Source organism: Ziziphus jujuba, chromosome 1, assembly GCF_031755915.1.
Source record: "Ziziphus jujuba cultivar Dongzao chromosome 1, ASM3175591v1".
NCBI lineage: Eukaryota > Viridiplantae > Streptophyta > Magnoliopsida > Rosales > Rhamnaceae > Ziziphus > Ziziphus jujuba.
The window spans coordinates 19,182,035-19,198,773 of record NC_083379.1 but is presented as its reverse complement, the minus strand read 5'-3'; the positions used below and the strand labels follow the sequence as shown (position 1 = coordinate 19,198,773).

Here is a 16,739-nt window from a genome sequence, read left to right as displayed (position 1 = left end):
TATATGTAAATAGGGCTAAGTTAAATGTTTCAACCGTAATTTAAACTTTTTTTTTTGGGGGAAGAAAAATGGCATTGTTATTAGGAATTTAAATTTTACTAACATAAAAAAAAAAAAAAAACCTGTTAATTTGATTTTACAATAAATTTGTATAATTCTTTAAAAATATCATTGATAGAATCTATTTTTATTTTTTAAAAAATAACATGAGTTCTATTTTTTTGACTAATTATTCAAATGTATATAAAAAAGATGTTAGAGAATCTATTTATTTAGCCAAATCAAGGTTTTAAGTATATGAAATTTCGACGAAATTTTGAAAAAAATTTTGTTTTTATAAGGGGTTGAAAGGAAATTTAGGTCTTAAATAAAAATAAGTATAATTTTTATAATATGTATCGAAATTTTTATGAAAATATCCGTCAAAATATCCATATTAAATCCTTAACAATTTAATTAAAAAATCTATAATATCCATTAAAATTTTAAAAATTTTCATGTAAAAATTTCCAAAATTTCCAAAATTTCTATGGAAATTTAAAAAAAATCTGTACAATTTTTAAAAATTTTTTATAAAAAAAAATTCATAAGTATTATTGATGTTCAGTAAATTATTTTACCAAATTAACTTTAGTGATAATTTTTTTTTTACTTTTTAATTATCTTTTAAATATTTAATGATATAAATAAAATGGAGTGAATTAAATTGAATAACATTAGTAGGTTCTATTTATTGATAAAATGTATATATACTTGCTGTACATTTTATATAAGATGGATTCATTAGAATCTCATAATTACAAGTTAATAGTTAATTATATAAGAATAAAAAATAATAATATGGAAATATAATATTATGTAGAATTGATATTGATAGTATTTAAATTAATAATATTAAATAAATAAAAATAAAAAATAATAGAATATATTATACTAAACATTAAGGAAAATTACATTTAATATAAGATTTTATGGTTGACATACTAATAATTATATGAAAAATTATCAAAAAGATATATTTTTTAATAATTACTTTTCACATTTTACATTTTAAAATGAGAACGAGAAAGAAAGTAATAATTTTCAAGCACCTAAGAATTCTAAGTATTGAGATAATATTTATAAAATACAATGTAATTGTAATAATTATTTTATCTTAATTAATAAATAAATTTATCAAATATATATATTTTTTAATAATAATTTATTTATAATCATTATTTCTTATTATATATTAAATTAGTTAAGAAAAATATAATATCTATTTAATATTTTTACAATTTTTATAATCAAATTGATAATTAATTGATTAAATAAGCTAATTATAAAGTTTCAACAAAAACTTTCACTTTTAAAAATAAATTTCCATCAATTTCTATCATTTTTTCTGAATTAATTAATATTAAATACTTTTTTATATTTTTATGGAAATTTTCATATTATGAACTTTTGATATTTGCATCCATACCAAAATTTTAAACCTTGAGTCAAATAAAATACACCCTTAAAATCAAATATTAATTTAGAAAAATATAATCAAATTAAAAAAGTACACTAATATAAAAAAATAAATAAATGATCATTAATTAATAATAAGCTAGAAAACACCAAATCCAAATGGAATACAAAAGTTCTTATAAATATTAACTTAGAATTTTTCGGTGAAAATATTAACTAATAAACATGAAAAATATAAATACTTATCACTAATCACTTTTGCTAATTTGAAAGTTATTGCTGACATTTTTTAATAGAGAGTTTCTAATTGCAATGCAAAAATAATTTGACATAGTTTCAAAAAATTTATATTACTATAATATAGTTTTAAAAAATTTATATTACTATAATATCCTTGTTAATTTTTTTTTAAAAAAAATTTAGCTTTCAAAATAAACGAAGTAGAAACATTAGAACTTTCTCAGTAGCCAGGCTATGATTATCAAATTTCTTTTTCCAACTCCTATCTTGGATGATAATATTGGGTGGGTCGTTTTTTATCTTTCATGATTTCGTTTGGGAATAAATCATAGAGTAATTATTGAAGCAAAAATGGTGTCAAAAGATGGAGATGGTTTTATAGGATCTAGAAAATAGAGAAGTTTCAAGAAGAGCAAAGAAGCTATTGGATCAAGTTTTGAGGTTTCTTCTTCTGCTGGTACTAACATAGGCGGCTCTTATCGGATGGTCGGAATTCTTTTTTGAAAAAAAACTACAAAAATTATGAAAGTTAAAAAAATTATAAAATAATAAAAAAGAAAGAGTTGTGAGTGTTTTGAAAGTTGAGAAAACCATTAACGATATTTGAAAGCCTGCCTCCAACCAGATTCTTTGGCAAAATTGTTTCAAATCTCTACATGAAGATGATGGTGTTGGAGACCAAACTGCATGCTTAGCTTCTCTGATGATTAAGAGTAGCTAAAGATTCGGTGGCTATCTCCAGCAGATTGCTGAAGTGGTGGCTGCTTTTTTTTGTTTTCTTTGGACAATGGAGGCTCCTTTTTTTTTTTTTGGAAGAAGATATTAAGGAAGAAATGGAAAATTTGATGAGTTTTTTGATAATTTAGATGTTTTTTGGAACTGTATATAGATTTTTTTACATTGCAAAACGTTCTCTTTTTAATAATATCCATACTTACCTAATAAAGTTTATAATTTAGAAAAATAAATGATTACAAAAAATAACTGTAATATATATAAATAAGTTAATTATAGATTAAGGGGCCAAATTTAAATATATAATGACCTTTTTTTTACTTAATTTTCTAAAATATACAATTATTATTTTAAAAAACAATTAGAAAAGCTTGGGTGGCCATGGCCCTTTGGCCAAAATGTGGCCACTCCACCAGCCAACGAAGAAAGGATCGGATGTGTAGGTGAAGTGAGAGATCAAAGGGAGGTTAGAGCTATCGGAAAGGCTAGGGCAAAATTGTGAGAGTGACTGAAATTTGGCGATAAAATAATAAGGTTTGGCCTTAGGCTTAGGCTAGAGACAAATGAATATTGAAATTTTTTTGAAAGCATGTGGGTGGAATCGGTTAAATCGGTTTAAGATTTTCAAAAACCAATACCCTACCAATTGTAATACGTTTAGGAATTTTCAAAACTGCCTCCTAACTGTTTGATGGTAAAGCGGCCCAAAATTGCTCAGCTAGGGTTCATATAATAAAATAAACAAATTCTCATTTTATAATAATCTATGTTATTTGGTAGTTATTTTTAGAAACATTAAAAAATTAGTTTTTCAAATTTTAATTTTATTTTTTTCAATTCTTCATGATTAAAATATCAATTTTAATGCGTAATAAAAGTTAATATTATATAGGGAATTTGGCTCAATATCCCTTTCGGGATGAGCTTATTGATATTTGCCCATTCATTTGCTATCATTTTTTTCTACCCTTTCAATTTTTGTTAATCCCAAAATACCTTTATATTCAAATTAAATATTTTTTTTTTCTGTTATTTCTTTCTTTTCTTCACCCGTTCTTTCCTCCTTCATCATCCTTGTTCAAGAAGACCCCATTGTTGATAAGCTCAGAACCCATCTCCTCCATTGAATCGAAACATTGTCGGACTATTCGTCTTCTTCTTCTTTGTCAGGGTTGCGTTTGATAAGCTTTGGACTTCCAGGAAAAAGAAGAAGAACAAATCAGGGGTTAATGAAAAACGCCGTGAAGCTTGGCCACAGGTGCCCACGAGCTTTTCATTGTTTTTGGAGAAGGATTTGCAGAGTTTTTTTGTTCTTTGGAGAAGAATCGAAATATTGTCGAACTGTGGATTTTTGTTCTTTGTTTGTTTAAACAAACATAAAAGGAACTGGGTTCTTTTTTTTTTTCCCAAACCAACGTGGAGTGGAATGGATGGATACCCAAGTCATTTTTCATTGTCTTAAGGTTAAAATGAATATTGAAGGGTAGAAAAAAAATGATAGCAAATGAAGGGGCATATATCATTAAGCTCATCCCAAAGGGGATATTGGGCCAAATTCCCCATATTATATTTGTCCTAGATTTATTGACATTATACTGTACAGTTTTATGTTCAATATTTTATGTTCTTTACTTTTTTCATTTATTGTATTTTTTTTATCAACATTTATTATAATTGCGATTAAAAATATTGTGTTAAATATTTAATAATAATAAAAATTTCTTCAAAAAAAAAAAAAGAACAATAAAAAATTTAATACTACATGTAGAAAGATGATAATAATATACTTTTTAATAATTATATACCGTAACAGTATATAAACACTATTATTTACTAAATACTCAATACAAATTTTGAATCATACAACAATTATAAAAATAATAGCTCACAAAACACTTAATTGATCATTTTTGTAGCTAATTATTCCTACAATACAACTAAAACTGATTTTTTTTGGAAGTTAGAGTAATATTAAAATAAACCTTATTAAAAACCTTTAGCTTTTGATTATTTGATAATCAATTTTGAGGCTTGAAAAGCAATAGGAAGTTGTTTTAACAATTCCATTTTCTATTTACAGGGTCCCATTTATGATGAAATGTCAAAAATGCTTTCTTTTTTATTTTTTTTTTTACCTCCTTTTCTTTTCCAAACCCAAATACTTCTCGCTGCTGGCTGATAGAGATTAGTTAGTTTTCCTGTTATTATCCTTAATCTTCTGTAAATGGATTTTGATTAATCTCTTGTTGTATACTTATATCTTCACTACATATTCACTATGTACTCTGTATAAATATCAGCTTTGCTAAATCAATGAATTAAGCTTTCCAATTATTTGCATAAGTGTTTACATGGTCTCAGAGCATTAAAAAGCTCTAACAGAGTCCTTGTCTCATCCAATCCTATATATGCCATTTTTTGTTTTTTATTTTATTATTATTATATTTTTCGTCTCCTTTTCCATGGCTGCACACACTCCAATTTCCTCTTCTCTTTCTTGTTCTATAACTGGTAATCAAAATTCTGACTTTGCCAATCACCAATTCATTAATGTTGCAACCTATGCATCAATTCAACTCACCCCAATAAATTTTTTCACGTGGAAAGCACAATGGGATGCTCTCCTTTATGGATATGCACTCACAGGATATATTGATGGTTCTCTTCCTTGCCCATCTCCATCTTCTAATCTACTTTATTTATTTTGGTCTCGGCAAGATCAGCTTCTTTTTGGATCTCTTTTGGCCTCTCTATCTTCTGATCTTGCCTCAATGGTAGCTTCTGCAAAAACATCATAGGAATTGTGGAGAAACTCCATCTCACCTATGCAAAGCCGTCGCGATCAAGGATCATTCGCCTTTGAGAGAAGCTTGTTCGCCCGCAAGGTTCACGTAGCCTCACCACTTATATGTTTGAAATTAAAGCAGCAGCTGATGAATTAGCCATGCTTCAAGAACCATTAAAAGATGAAGAGATCACTATTTATATCCTAAATGAATTAAATTCTGATCTAAAAGAAATCTCTGTTGCCTTACATTCTAGAGATACTGAGATTTTGTTTGAAGACCTTCATGAAAGATTATTGGAGTATGAGGCATATATTCACAAATTAGACATTATCATTTCAAATGAAACTCCTCTGCTGGCTCATGTTGCTACTCAAAATAATGGCAGTCATACATTCAATCACACCTTTTGGTAGAATTGGCTTCCAAATTTCATCACACCTCTCGGCCTCCTTCATTCGCATCTCTTTCCTTTGGGCCTTATCGTGGTTGTTGTCAGCTATGTGGACAATTGGGACACTCGGCCAAATTTTGTTATCAATTGAAATATCAGTGGGCTTCTATTAACCAACCAGGTATTTTACCTACTCCTCTGGCTACTCCTATATCACAGGTCTACTATTCAGGTCAGCAGGTTCAATCTGTTCCTTCCTCTCATACACCTTGGCTTCTTGATTTAGGTGCTTCTTACCATGTCACAAATGATTTTCATAATCTGTTTGCTCATTCTGACTATGATGGAATTGAAGAAATTATGGTTGGCAATGGTAATGGTTTACAAATTACTAATATTGGTTCCACTCATCTTCCTGCTCACAATAGATCCTTTCATTTATCCAATGTTTTATGTGTCCTACAAATGACCAAGAATTTGGTATCAGTTTCTCACTTCTTTAATAATAATAATAATACTACCATTGAATTCTCACACATTGGTTTTCTTGTGAAGGACATACCAACGGGAGTGACACTACTTCACGAACAAAATAAAGAAGGCATCTATGAGTGGCCATTTCAGTCCAATAATTTTGACATCACTCCACCCTTAGTTTCTTTTTCTGCTGTCAAAACTTCCTAAAAGGATTGGCATCTTCACTTAGGTCATCCATCCAATAAAGTCCTATGCCATTTAATTTCATCTTTTTCTTTACTTGTCTTCTCATCTAAAAGTTTTATTTGTAATCCATGCAAATGTAATAAAGCTCACAAGCTTCCTTTTAATATTTCCTCTGTGATTTTTTCTAAACCTTTATAGTTGTTACATTCTGATGTATGGGATCCTGCACCAATTACCTCCATTGATGGCTATAAATATTATGTTATTGTTGTTGACCATTTCGTTAAATATGTCTGGTTTTATCATTTAAAACAAAAGTCTAAAGTGTTATTAGTTTTTGTTAAATTTAAAATAAATGTCGAAAATTTTTTTAACACCAAAATCATTTCTTTTTACTCATATAATGGAGGTGAATTTCTAAAATTAAAATATTTTTTTTGAAACAACTGGTATCACTCATTTTCTATCACCACCCCATACACCAGAGCATAATGGTTATGCAGAACAGCGTCATAGACATGTTAGGGAAACTGGCTTAGCCTTATTGTCACATGCAGGCTTACCATTAAAATTTTGGTCTTATAGTTTCCAAATAGCAGTTTATTTAATTAATAGAATCCCCATTTGAAGTTCTTTTCCAAAAAGCCCCAGTTATCATAATTTAAAAGTGTTTGGCTGTCTCTGTTATCCTTGGTTTAAACCATACACAAAACATAAATTAGAAGCTACATCCAAACCATGTATGTTTCTTGGATATCAACCAAATCAGAGTACCTACAAATGTTATGATTTTCTTTAGATAAAATTTATATATCACGGCATGTTATACTTTTGTTGAGTCCATTCTTCCTTACTCCTCTCACCTATCCAATACCCATAGGAATCATGTGATTTCACCTACTTGAAATCTCTCTTCTCGCCAAACACAGGAGTTGAGATTGGATATGATGGTGAAAGATAGTAGTTTGTGGAGGAAGAAACAATGGTGGTAGGGATCATTTTGAAATGGAAAAAACAGAAGAGGATCTAGTCGATGTTAAAGCTATTGCATAGTCATTGTTTTGAACTCTTCTACAACAAATATTAGCCTCCTGATGAAGGAGAAGATTGTTGCAAGCACCAGCAATTGGTATTTTAAAGAAGAAAGAAAGAAAGAAAGGAAATGAGAAATAAAGTTTGGATACTCTTAATATTTTAAAATAATGAAACTGTATAAAATAAATTCAGTAATGTAAATAGAACTTTACAGTAATTACATATATGATCTAGTCCAATGTAGAAAGCAATATTGGTTAACATTGTGATCAAAAAATGATTCACAATAGAATTCAGCAAACTGTTACAAAGTAATAATAATAATAATAATAATAAAAGAATTTAGCAAATTATCATAACTTTTGAATCATTTCATCAAAACACTATTAGTGAATAAATCATTCATCCATAATAATATTTTATACATAATCAAGTAGTTATTAAAATGCAAAATTTCATTAACACCTCTTCAATTTTATCTTAATTATAATTAGATCTATATTTATGAAGCATCATATTCAAAACTTATTTGTCAATATTTTTCGATTAATTTTTACAATAATACTATAATTACCAAAATATTTATCAAAATTAGTTATTAAATGGTATGGTAGATTTAAGGGTTCACTTTTTCATAATTAAGTTATATAAATATACTAATAAATAATATTTTAATATGTGCTATTTGGTAAATAAATTTGATAAATATTTTGTACCTATAACATTATAATAATTTTTAGGGTTAATTACACTAGATACCCTCGAGATTTCCTTTAATTACAGTCGGATACCTTCAATATTTTCGTAATTACATTGCACACCTTCGAAGTTTCCCTTAATTATAATTGGATATCTTTATGTTTCCATAATTACATTGCACACCCTCAAGGTTTTTTCCTTAATTACAACCGAATACTTTCATGTTTCCATAATTACATCCATCTCCTTTCTGATAAAATTTCATTTATAAAAATATACTCTCTCTCTTATGTGGCAGTTAAAATTTTATTAATTGTCTCTTATATATATTAATTAAAAATGGATTTTGCTTGATTTGAAAAATAAAATTTTGTTAATTTGAAAAGATTGGAGCCCAACGGATAGTAAATACAAGAATAACTATCAATTTTTAACAGCACCCTTTGGAATATTTAAAACATAAGTTTTTTATGTTTTCTAATTTTTTATTTTAAAAATTTGTTTTCAAAACTTGTTTTTGAAAATGAATGGCCAAACAAGGTTGGCCATTCATGTTTAGCCAAATTTGGATCGTCCTTTGGGTTGTTCATGGAAAAATTTTAGGAAGTTAGCCAAATGTAAAAAGATAAGACTGGTATGTATTTTGCAATAAATGGATGTAGGATTTAGGACTAAGATCCTTAAGTATACATATATATAAAAAAAATTTTCTGTATATAGCCGTAAAAGTTACGCAGGCTATCCATGACTATAGAATTTTAAAAATGTTTTTTGCACTTTACGATATTTAATATAATATATAATCAGTTCTACCAAGAAAAAAAGAAAATTAAGAAAAAAAAAATTAAGGAAAAGAAAACAGCTACAAACTAAAATCATCAGGAAATGCATAATTTATAAAAATATATAATATTACAAGGGTGACCTAGTTATTTTTCTACTTACTATCCGTTGGACTTCAACATTTTCAACTTAAAAAATTTTAATTTTTCAAATCAATTAAAATCCACGTTTAATTAATATAGACAAAAGATAATTAATAAAATTGTAACTGCCATATAAGAAAGAGAGTATATTTTTATGGATGAAGTTTTATCAGAAAAAAGGTAGATGTAATTATAGAAATATGAAGGTACCTGGTTGTAATTAAGAAAAAAAACCTTGAGGGTATGCAATGTAATCATGGAAATATAAAGGTATCCAGTTGTAATTAAAGAAACCTCAAAGGTGTGTAATGTAATTATGGAAATATTGAAGGTATCCGGTTGTAATTAAGGAAAACCTCAAGCGTGTACAATATAATTAACCTTAATTTTTATAGTTAAAAATTATAAATGTAATAATTACAAAATTGAAAAGATCTAAATGAAATTTATCATTATTAAAAAGTAAAATCCATTTAAATTTTGATTTTTTTTTTTTTTTTTTTTTTTGGCTAAGAACTTAAATTTCGACGCTTAGGCACAATATAATCCATGTGTTAGGATACATAGTTTGTAGAAAATCTATCAACTTTTTTCCGGTCAATGGAATGTTCATTATTACAAAGTAAAGTAATAAAATAAGTGCTTAAAAAAAATTATTAGTAACGCATTTTATTTTGGTTTTCAATTTTTTATTTTGAAATTTTTTGAAATACTTTTACTAAAATATTTATAAGATTTGTCAATATAGTATTGTTTTATATATTTCTATAATTTAAATATGAATAAATAAATAAATAAATTAAATATTAGTATATTATTCATCATATATTTTGTAGTAAACAATGTGATCACTATAATTTTATTAGTTTTAAAAATAAAAAAAATTCATTTGATGACTATTTAAGGTTTTTTTTTTTTTTTTTTTTTTTTTGTTGGGAAAGATTTTACCCACACGTGTTTGAACTTAAGATTTGGAGGTATAAGTTTTTTCTTGAAATATTGGAGGTGTAAAATTAAATAGTTATAAAAAAAAATTAATACATTACCAAATGACAATTATATATATATATATATTTTGTAATTAATATATCTTTTTAATGCATGGAGTTAATAAGATAAATATGGAGTTAATACATTAAATATATAAAAGTATTTTCCTCAAAAAAATAGAAAATATTTACACTCTTTTTTTATTCATTTTTATTATGTGAATTATCTCTTCATGATTAATTAATCTCTTTCTCAAATTTCAATTAGGATTTTTAATGATGCAGTTTTGATTTGGATTCATTAACAGAAAGAATGGTACTGGATTCTTTAGCATATATTAAGCAATTTGCAAAATAATTTAAGATGTTAGTTTTTTTTTTAATCATATAGTAACAATAATAATAGTAACAATAATAATAATAATAATAATAATAATAATAATGTAAGATGCTATATCTGTTACATCTCAAGACCTACAAATTATAATAATAGTTATTATTATTATTTTGGCTGAGAAGCTACATATAATTATTAAGGCTTCGTACTAGCTACCAATAATTATTACTTTATACATACACAATATTAATGTTTGTTAGCCTTTTTTTTTTTTTTTCTTTTTCAATTACAACAATTTTTTTTTTTTGGGTGAATTACAACAATGCTTGTTAACGTTAATAATATCGGTTTTATTTTATTTTATTTTAATTAACTATAGATTTGAGCCTTGTTTCAAATAGAAAAAAAAAAGTATAAATTTGACCCACAAAATAAAAAAGAAAAACAATAATTTTCTTTTAGACATTTTTTTTTATATTAAATGACATTTAAACTTGAATTATTAAAAAAAAAAATGATGACTGGACCGTCGGCATGACTTTTATATTAGGTTGGCTGTGAAGGAGAGAGGGAAAAAAAAAAAAAAAACCCAATAATTGAGTGGTTAATGCAATACAATTTTGCTAGTCTTATTTTTAGTGGTTAAACTGTGAACTATAAGTGCTGGTATGATAACAATTGTGTTTTTCATTTTTGGTTTTTAAATTTTATTTTAGTTGTCCCTTTGGAGGTCTAGTTTAAAATTTATTATCTGTTTAGTATAGCTTATAAACTTAAAACTTTTTTTTTAAAGCTTTTCATAATTGATTTTTAAAAAAAATAATTTTTATTAAGAAGTTAGTGTTTTTGATTGTAAGTAAAAAAATTGTATTAAATGCTTTATAAGTTACTTACATAAGTTAATTTTTTTTTTTGAAACAGCTTAAAAAAATATTTTTTTAAAAAGTATTTATTAACTGCTGTAAAAATCTTAATTTTTTTTTAAAAAAAAAAGCTTTTTAACTTATTGAAAAATATTCTAACCTCAATTTATTTAAAAATTTTATTTTAGTTATATTTAATGGACTTGTGTCATAAATGATAGTTAGAATTTCTACAAGCTTAAACAAGCAATCTATAAATTTTTTTTTTAAAAAAAATACTAAATTAAAAGCCACTAGAAAATAAGATTACCATATTTATTATTGTTGCAAACACAAAAAAGGATTAATATCATTTAAGTTTTTTAAAAGATTTAATTAGACTAACTTTAATATCCCATTCCCAGTTTGTTCCACTAGTTTTAAAAAATTGTCATGGTATATCTTATCGTTAAATATGTTTAATTATATTCTCTATTGTCCATACAAATGTAAAGTGGACACTTTTGAAACCAAAAGGATGAGGATTCCAAAAAACAATAAAGTGTAAGAAATTACTCATAATTTCCATGTGTACTTTATCATATTATTTTATTCCCTCAGGCAAAACATAAACCTGAAAAAAAGCAAAGAAACAGTTGTATGTGCAGCTTCACTGACACTGCGCCTGGTGCCTACTCTCCAATGTAGTGAATCAAGACAAGCTTGTAACACCTATCAAAGTGTATAAACACCAACTCAGACTTGTAAGTTGCACCCAAAACTGTTCCTTTTTATCCTCCCCATTTTTTTCCTAGAAAACAAAAAAAATATATACAATTCTTTCACTCGCGCGCGCACACACACACACACACACACATACACACACACACACACACACACACACGCTCACTTCTTCCAAATCTAAAACCCAAAACCCAAAAACCAACCCAAAAAAGAGCAAGCAAGCCGAAACGCAGCCCATACTCTATTCAATCAATCACCAAATGACTTCCCCAAAGAGCCCACGTCCGGCAACGGCGTTTCTCGTGCAGCCCTCCTCCCCACGCTTTCCACCCAGCAGTGGGTCCCCTATCGCTGGGGCCAATCGCAAGATCGGCATAGCCGTCGATCTCAGCAACGAGAGCGCCTTCGCCGTCAGATGGGCCGTATTCAATTACCTACGCCCCGGCGACGCCGTCGTTCTCCTTCACGTTCGGCCCACCGATATCCTCTACGGCGCCGATTGGGGAGCCATGGACGTATCAATGGCGGCGACGGCGGAGGAAGACGACGAGGAATCGCAGCGGAAGCTCGAGAACGACTACGACGCCTTCACCACCGCCAAAGCCAACGACATCGCCGAGCCTCTGGAGAAGGCTCAGATACCGTATAAGATACACATAGTCAAGGACCACGATATGAAGGAGAGGCTTTGTCTGGAGGTCGAGAGGCTTGGCCTCAGTGCCATCATTATGGGTAGCCGAGGTTTTGGAGCCACCAGGCGATCCTCTAAAGGAAGGCTTGGCAGTGTTAGCGATTACTGCGTCCATCACTGTGTTTGTCCTGTCGTCGTGGTCCGCTTCTCCGACGACACGGATGGCGGGGACGGGGACGGAGACGGCGATGGCGACGTCAAATCGGGAAATTCGGAGTTTCCGGTTGTGCATGAGGACGAGCAAGAGTATCACGATGCGGTGGAGAAGTGAACAAGGTTTTATTCTCTTCTATTGCCGATTCCTGATCACTTCTATTTTTAGCTATTTGATGATGGAATTTATAGTGATAATCTGAATCTTGGCTTATGAATTGCGGTGGTATATATTCTTTTAATTGTGCTTTTTGTTTGCGTTGTTTTATGCTTTTGCGTGTTGGTGATGTAATTCAAGTGGTCTTTGCTAGTTCATTATTCCAAATAATTTTTAAGGTCCCTTTTGTTGTTAATTTTATTCTAAACCGGTTGTATTTCGTTGCTTCAAGTGGTGTTTTTCTTATGGTTGTTTTCTTGGTTCATGCACTTGATAGCGAAAATGTATGTGCTTTATAGAAGAAAGTCATAAGCTAAAATTAATGAATTTGCCTTCTGAGATAAACTTGTTAATTTCTTAATCCCTTGCTCCCTTTCCCCTCTTCCCTTTTCCCATTTTGTTTATGTTTTCTAAATCGTTCTTTCTGAACTTTTGCAACATAAATTCAAAACCCATCGACTTCATAACGTTTGTTTGATCTACTTTTTTTGTTGACAAAATCGTTTCATCTGATAAATGGAAATGTCAGTTTAACACTGGGATTGTTAAGACTGTTACAGACTTATTTTATTTGTCGTATATACTGCAGTAACGTATTTCAGGTACTTGACAAGCGTAAGCAAATTGAATTTTTGTTTCCTTTCGTGCTATTTGTTACTCCAATATAATTCGCGAGTCTTGAATGTAGAAGTTCATTTGCTATTTAAAATTCTGCAGCTTCAAGTTGAGAGGCTGATTTAGCTTTAACTTAATACTTTACCCATTTAACTTTTAGGATCTGAAATTCAAATATGCATTACCCATTATTGGAAATTTTTAATAGTTAGTACAGGGCACCATTATCTATAAAGTTGTTAGTCGCCTTTGACCTTTTAGAGAGAGTAAAATGACGGTTACTCTAATGGAAACTAAAGAATGCATCTTTGAATTGGTGGTGACTCTTCTAGATACCGGGCAAAATGCGAAACTGAAGGAAAGGAAAAATGATAGAATATCTACAGATATCTGACATGTGCACAAATATGTCCATTTTATTGCCTTCAAGAGGTGCTTTTGGTTGTTTGTTGAGTTAGAAAAACAGGAACATAAATTTTTTTGAAATTCGAGTTCTTTATTACCTCTATAGACCTCTTACATAAATGCTTGACATGATTAAATATTAATTAATTAGAACAAGTATATAACAAATGATGATATGATCTAGTGCTTTTTGCTTGGAGTTATGCTTAGATGTTATGATATTTGAGTGTTAATTGTCAAACTTGAGAGATTAGCATGACAATTAATTTTGATTCATGAAAATTGGTCTTTATAGTGGTATTGGTGCATATGGATTTTAATTAAGTATATAAAAAATATGCTGTGATGATGGTGTCAAGCAACGGCTTCATAAAATAGAAAATTTCATTGTCAGAATATAGTAAATAGTGGTTTGAGGCTTCTTGAGTCTTACTGTGTGCTGGCTTTATTACTATGATTTAATACCTCTAAAGAATCAAGCCTTGGTAATGTCGAGTGTCATTGCTGCCAGAGATACACTAATAGAGGTTACATTTTCGTCATCTTAGAGTAAATAGAAATGGGAAATTGAAAAGCATGTTACAGTTTGTTGTGTTAAGGGGAACCTATTCCAGTATGCTTCATTGGTGAATCTGGTGACTCAAGAACACCAAGACAAAGATTGGATAAACCCTGTGCGTATAGATTGATTTTATCACATGGGTTCCTACCAGATACAAACTCAGGAGTGGGTTATGCTAGTTATGGAGATAGTCTCGCAATTTTCTGATATCATGATTTGAGTGGTGGGGATTTCTCCGTTGGAAAAAGTGGGTTTAATTTTATTTTATTAGGATTGGTTGGAATGACATGGTTAGCTGTTGTATTTGATATTAAGCTAAATTTCTCCAGTTAAGTTTTCTGGTTCACCTTAGCTAAATTAACAGGGTTCTGAATTGTTCATGTTCTTTTAACGCTGAGTAGGTCCACGGTCCAGTGTGGGTGCAAGGTGATAAATCTTAGAGGAGCGTTATCTGGAGGTTATTATTGAATAATCTGGTTATATATTTTTCTTATTCTTGTTGCCCGATATATAATCATATCATTATTATATCTATCTATTATATATATATATATATTATAGCATTATATCAGAAAAAAGATTGCCTTATAAAACATGTGTGAGAGTTGAACTCCTAAAGGGAGATAAGAGAATTCTTCTGATAGCGGATAACAGTGCTTTTCCTTGGAGATGGAAAATTCATCCGCTGGGTTTCATCACTAAAAAAATATATATATCCACTGGGTTTCATCATGAAAAAAAAAAAATATATATATATATATATATATGAAATTTCTTGTGCAAAAAAAATTTGAGTTATCTTCTTTTCTTGCATAATCATTTTTAACTTGCTTGAAGGCAATTTATTCTGTAACCATTTGCTTTCATATGCTAAGTGTTTAAATTGTGAACACTGAATTTTATGTTAAGCAGCTGAGGACTTTTATGGAATATTTTACATGAGTTACATCGATCTCGTCGCTATTTGTTTTAGCTGCTGATTCTTTTTCTCTCACTGGTATCATGTTATACTTCATTTATACATCCTTTTGGGTGAAAATTTATATGGAAAACGAGCTTTCATTTCTTGCAGATGGGAGAAAGCTTTTGCAGTGCGTCAGGAATATGCTGGAGCGTGTTGGATAAAAGTTTGTTGAATCTAGTATCTGTTTTACCTCACTGCCTTTGGTTCCTTCTTTAGGCAATTGAATATAGTAGTAGGCTGCAGTAAATATAAATATGGTGGTGTAAATTATGTAGCTGGAAAATCTCTTTACTTTGAAAGTTTCTGAAATTTTTTATGACAGGAATTGAAAATGCAATTTGGTTTTTACTTGTTTGAATCAAATGTGCGGTGAAGAAGGATTACTGATGGCGAAGTGTAGCTTCTATTAATCTGCAACTTTCTTAAAACCTCATTAACGGTCTTGTGTGAAAGCCACTGTAGCTTTTTTGTGATAGAGGAAGCAAGGGCTGCCTCATCTTGCTCATCCAAGATTTGTGTTTTCTTTGGTTAATATTAAGGTTATAAATAGCGTAGTGTTTGCTTTGTTTCTTTTTCTGCATTTCTAAAAGTACTTTTTATTGGCTTTTGATTAGAAATTCTTCTAAATACCTTGATCACTTTTGAAAAATTATACAAACACTTCGAATTTTATTGTTATTTTTTCAATTTCATAATTTTATCATGAAAAATACCAATACAGTTTTATCTTATTTCATTTATGTTTCAATATAGCACGGTTTTTTAAAAATCTCACCTATAGAGTTATATATATTTTTTATTTTTTTATTTTTCATTTCTGAGGTTTTTATTTTTATTTTTATTTTTATTTTTATTATATTATATTATATTTTTATTTTTATTTTGTTTATTTTTATATGATCTCTAAGTACATTTAAGAAAAGAAAGACAAATACATATATATATATATATATATATATTTAAAATTGTTAAATCTACAAAATATTGGTGTTAAAATCTTTCTCCTCGATATATCAAAAAAAAAAAAAAAACAAATTATATGTAATAAACACGGTTTTTTCAAACATATTGAATATATTTGAAATTATTTTTTTCTTAAAGAATAAAATTAACAAGTTAATTACGATATTATTTTTATTAATTGATTTTCATTATTATTTAGTTATAAGATCAATGGGTAGAAAATTTTGAATGAAGACTTAATATTTCAAATTGTAATTCTGTTGGTAAGAGTTTATAAAATAATGCTATATTAAAATGAGAACAAAATGCAAAAGGGTAATAAAAATGTAATATTGAAAAAATAACAAAATAAAAAAAGGTTACAGTGATAGACCCAAAAAA

At 28.5% G+C, this 16,739-nt stretch overlaps 1 protein-coding gene across 1 annotated transcript; it reads left to right on the top strand.

Annotated features, from left to right (window-relative positions):
* The first annotated feature begins 11,942 nt into the window (after positions 1-11,942).
* On the top strand, positions 11,943-15,750 carry LOC107408635 (universal stress protein PHOS32). Its single transcript, XM_016016043.4, has 2 exons — positions 11,943-12,815; positions 15,504-15,750. The coding sequence occupies exon 1, from the start codon at positions 12,109-12,111 to the stop codon at positions 12,808-12,810; it is 702 nt and encodes a 233-aa protein (XP_015871529.1). The 5' UTR covers positions 11,943-12,108; the 3' UTR covers positions 12,811-12,815; positions 15,504-15,750.
* Positions 15,751-16,739: the final 989 nt, after the last annotated feature.

Coding starts and splice junctions, on each gene's coding strand:
- LOC107408635 (XM_016016043.4), top strand. CDS start 12,109: ATGACTTCCCCAAAGAGCCCACGTCCGGCAACGGCGTTTCTCGTGCAG.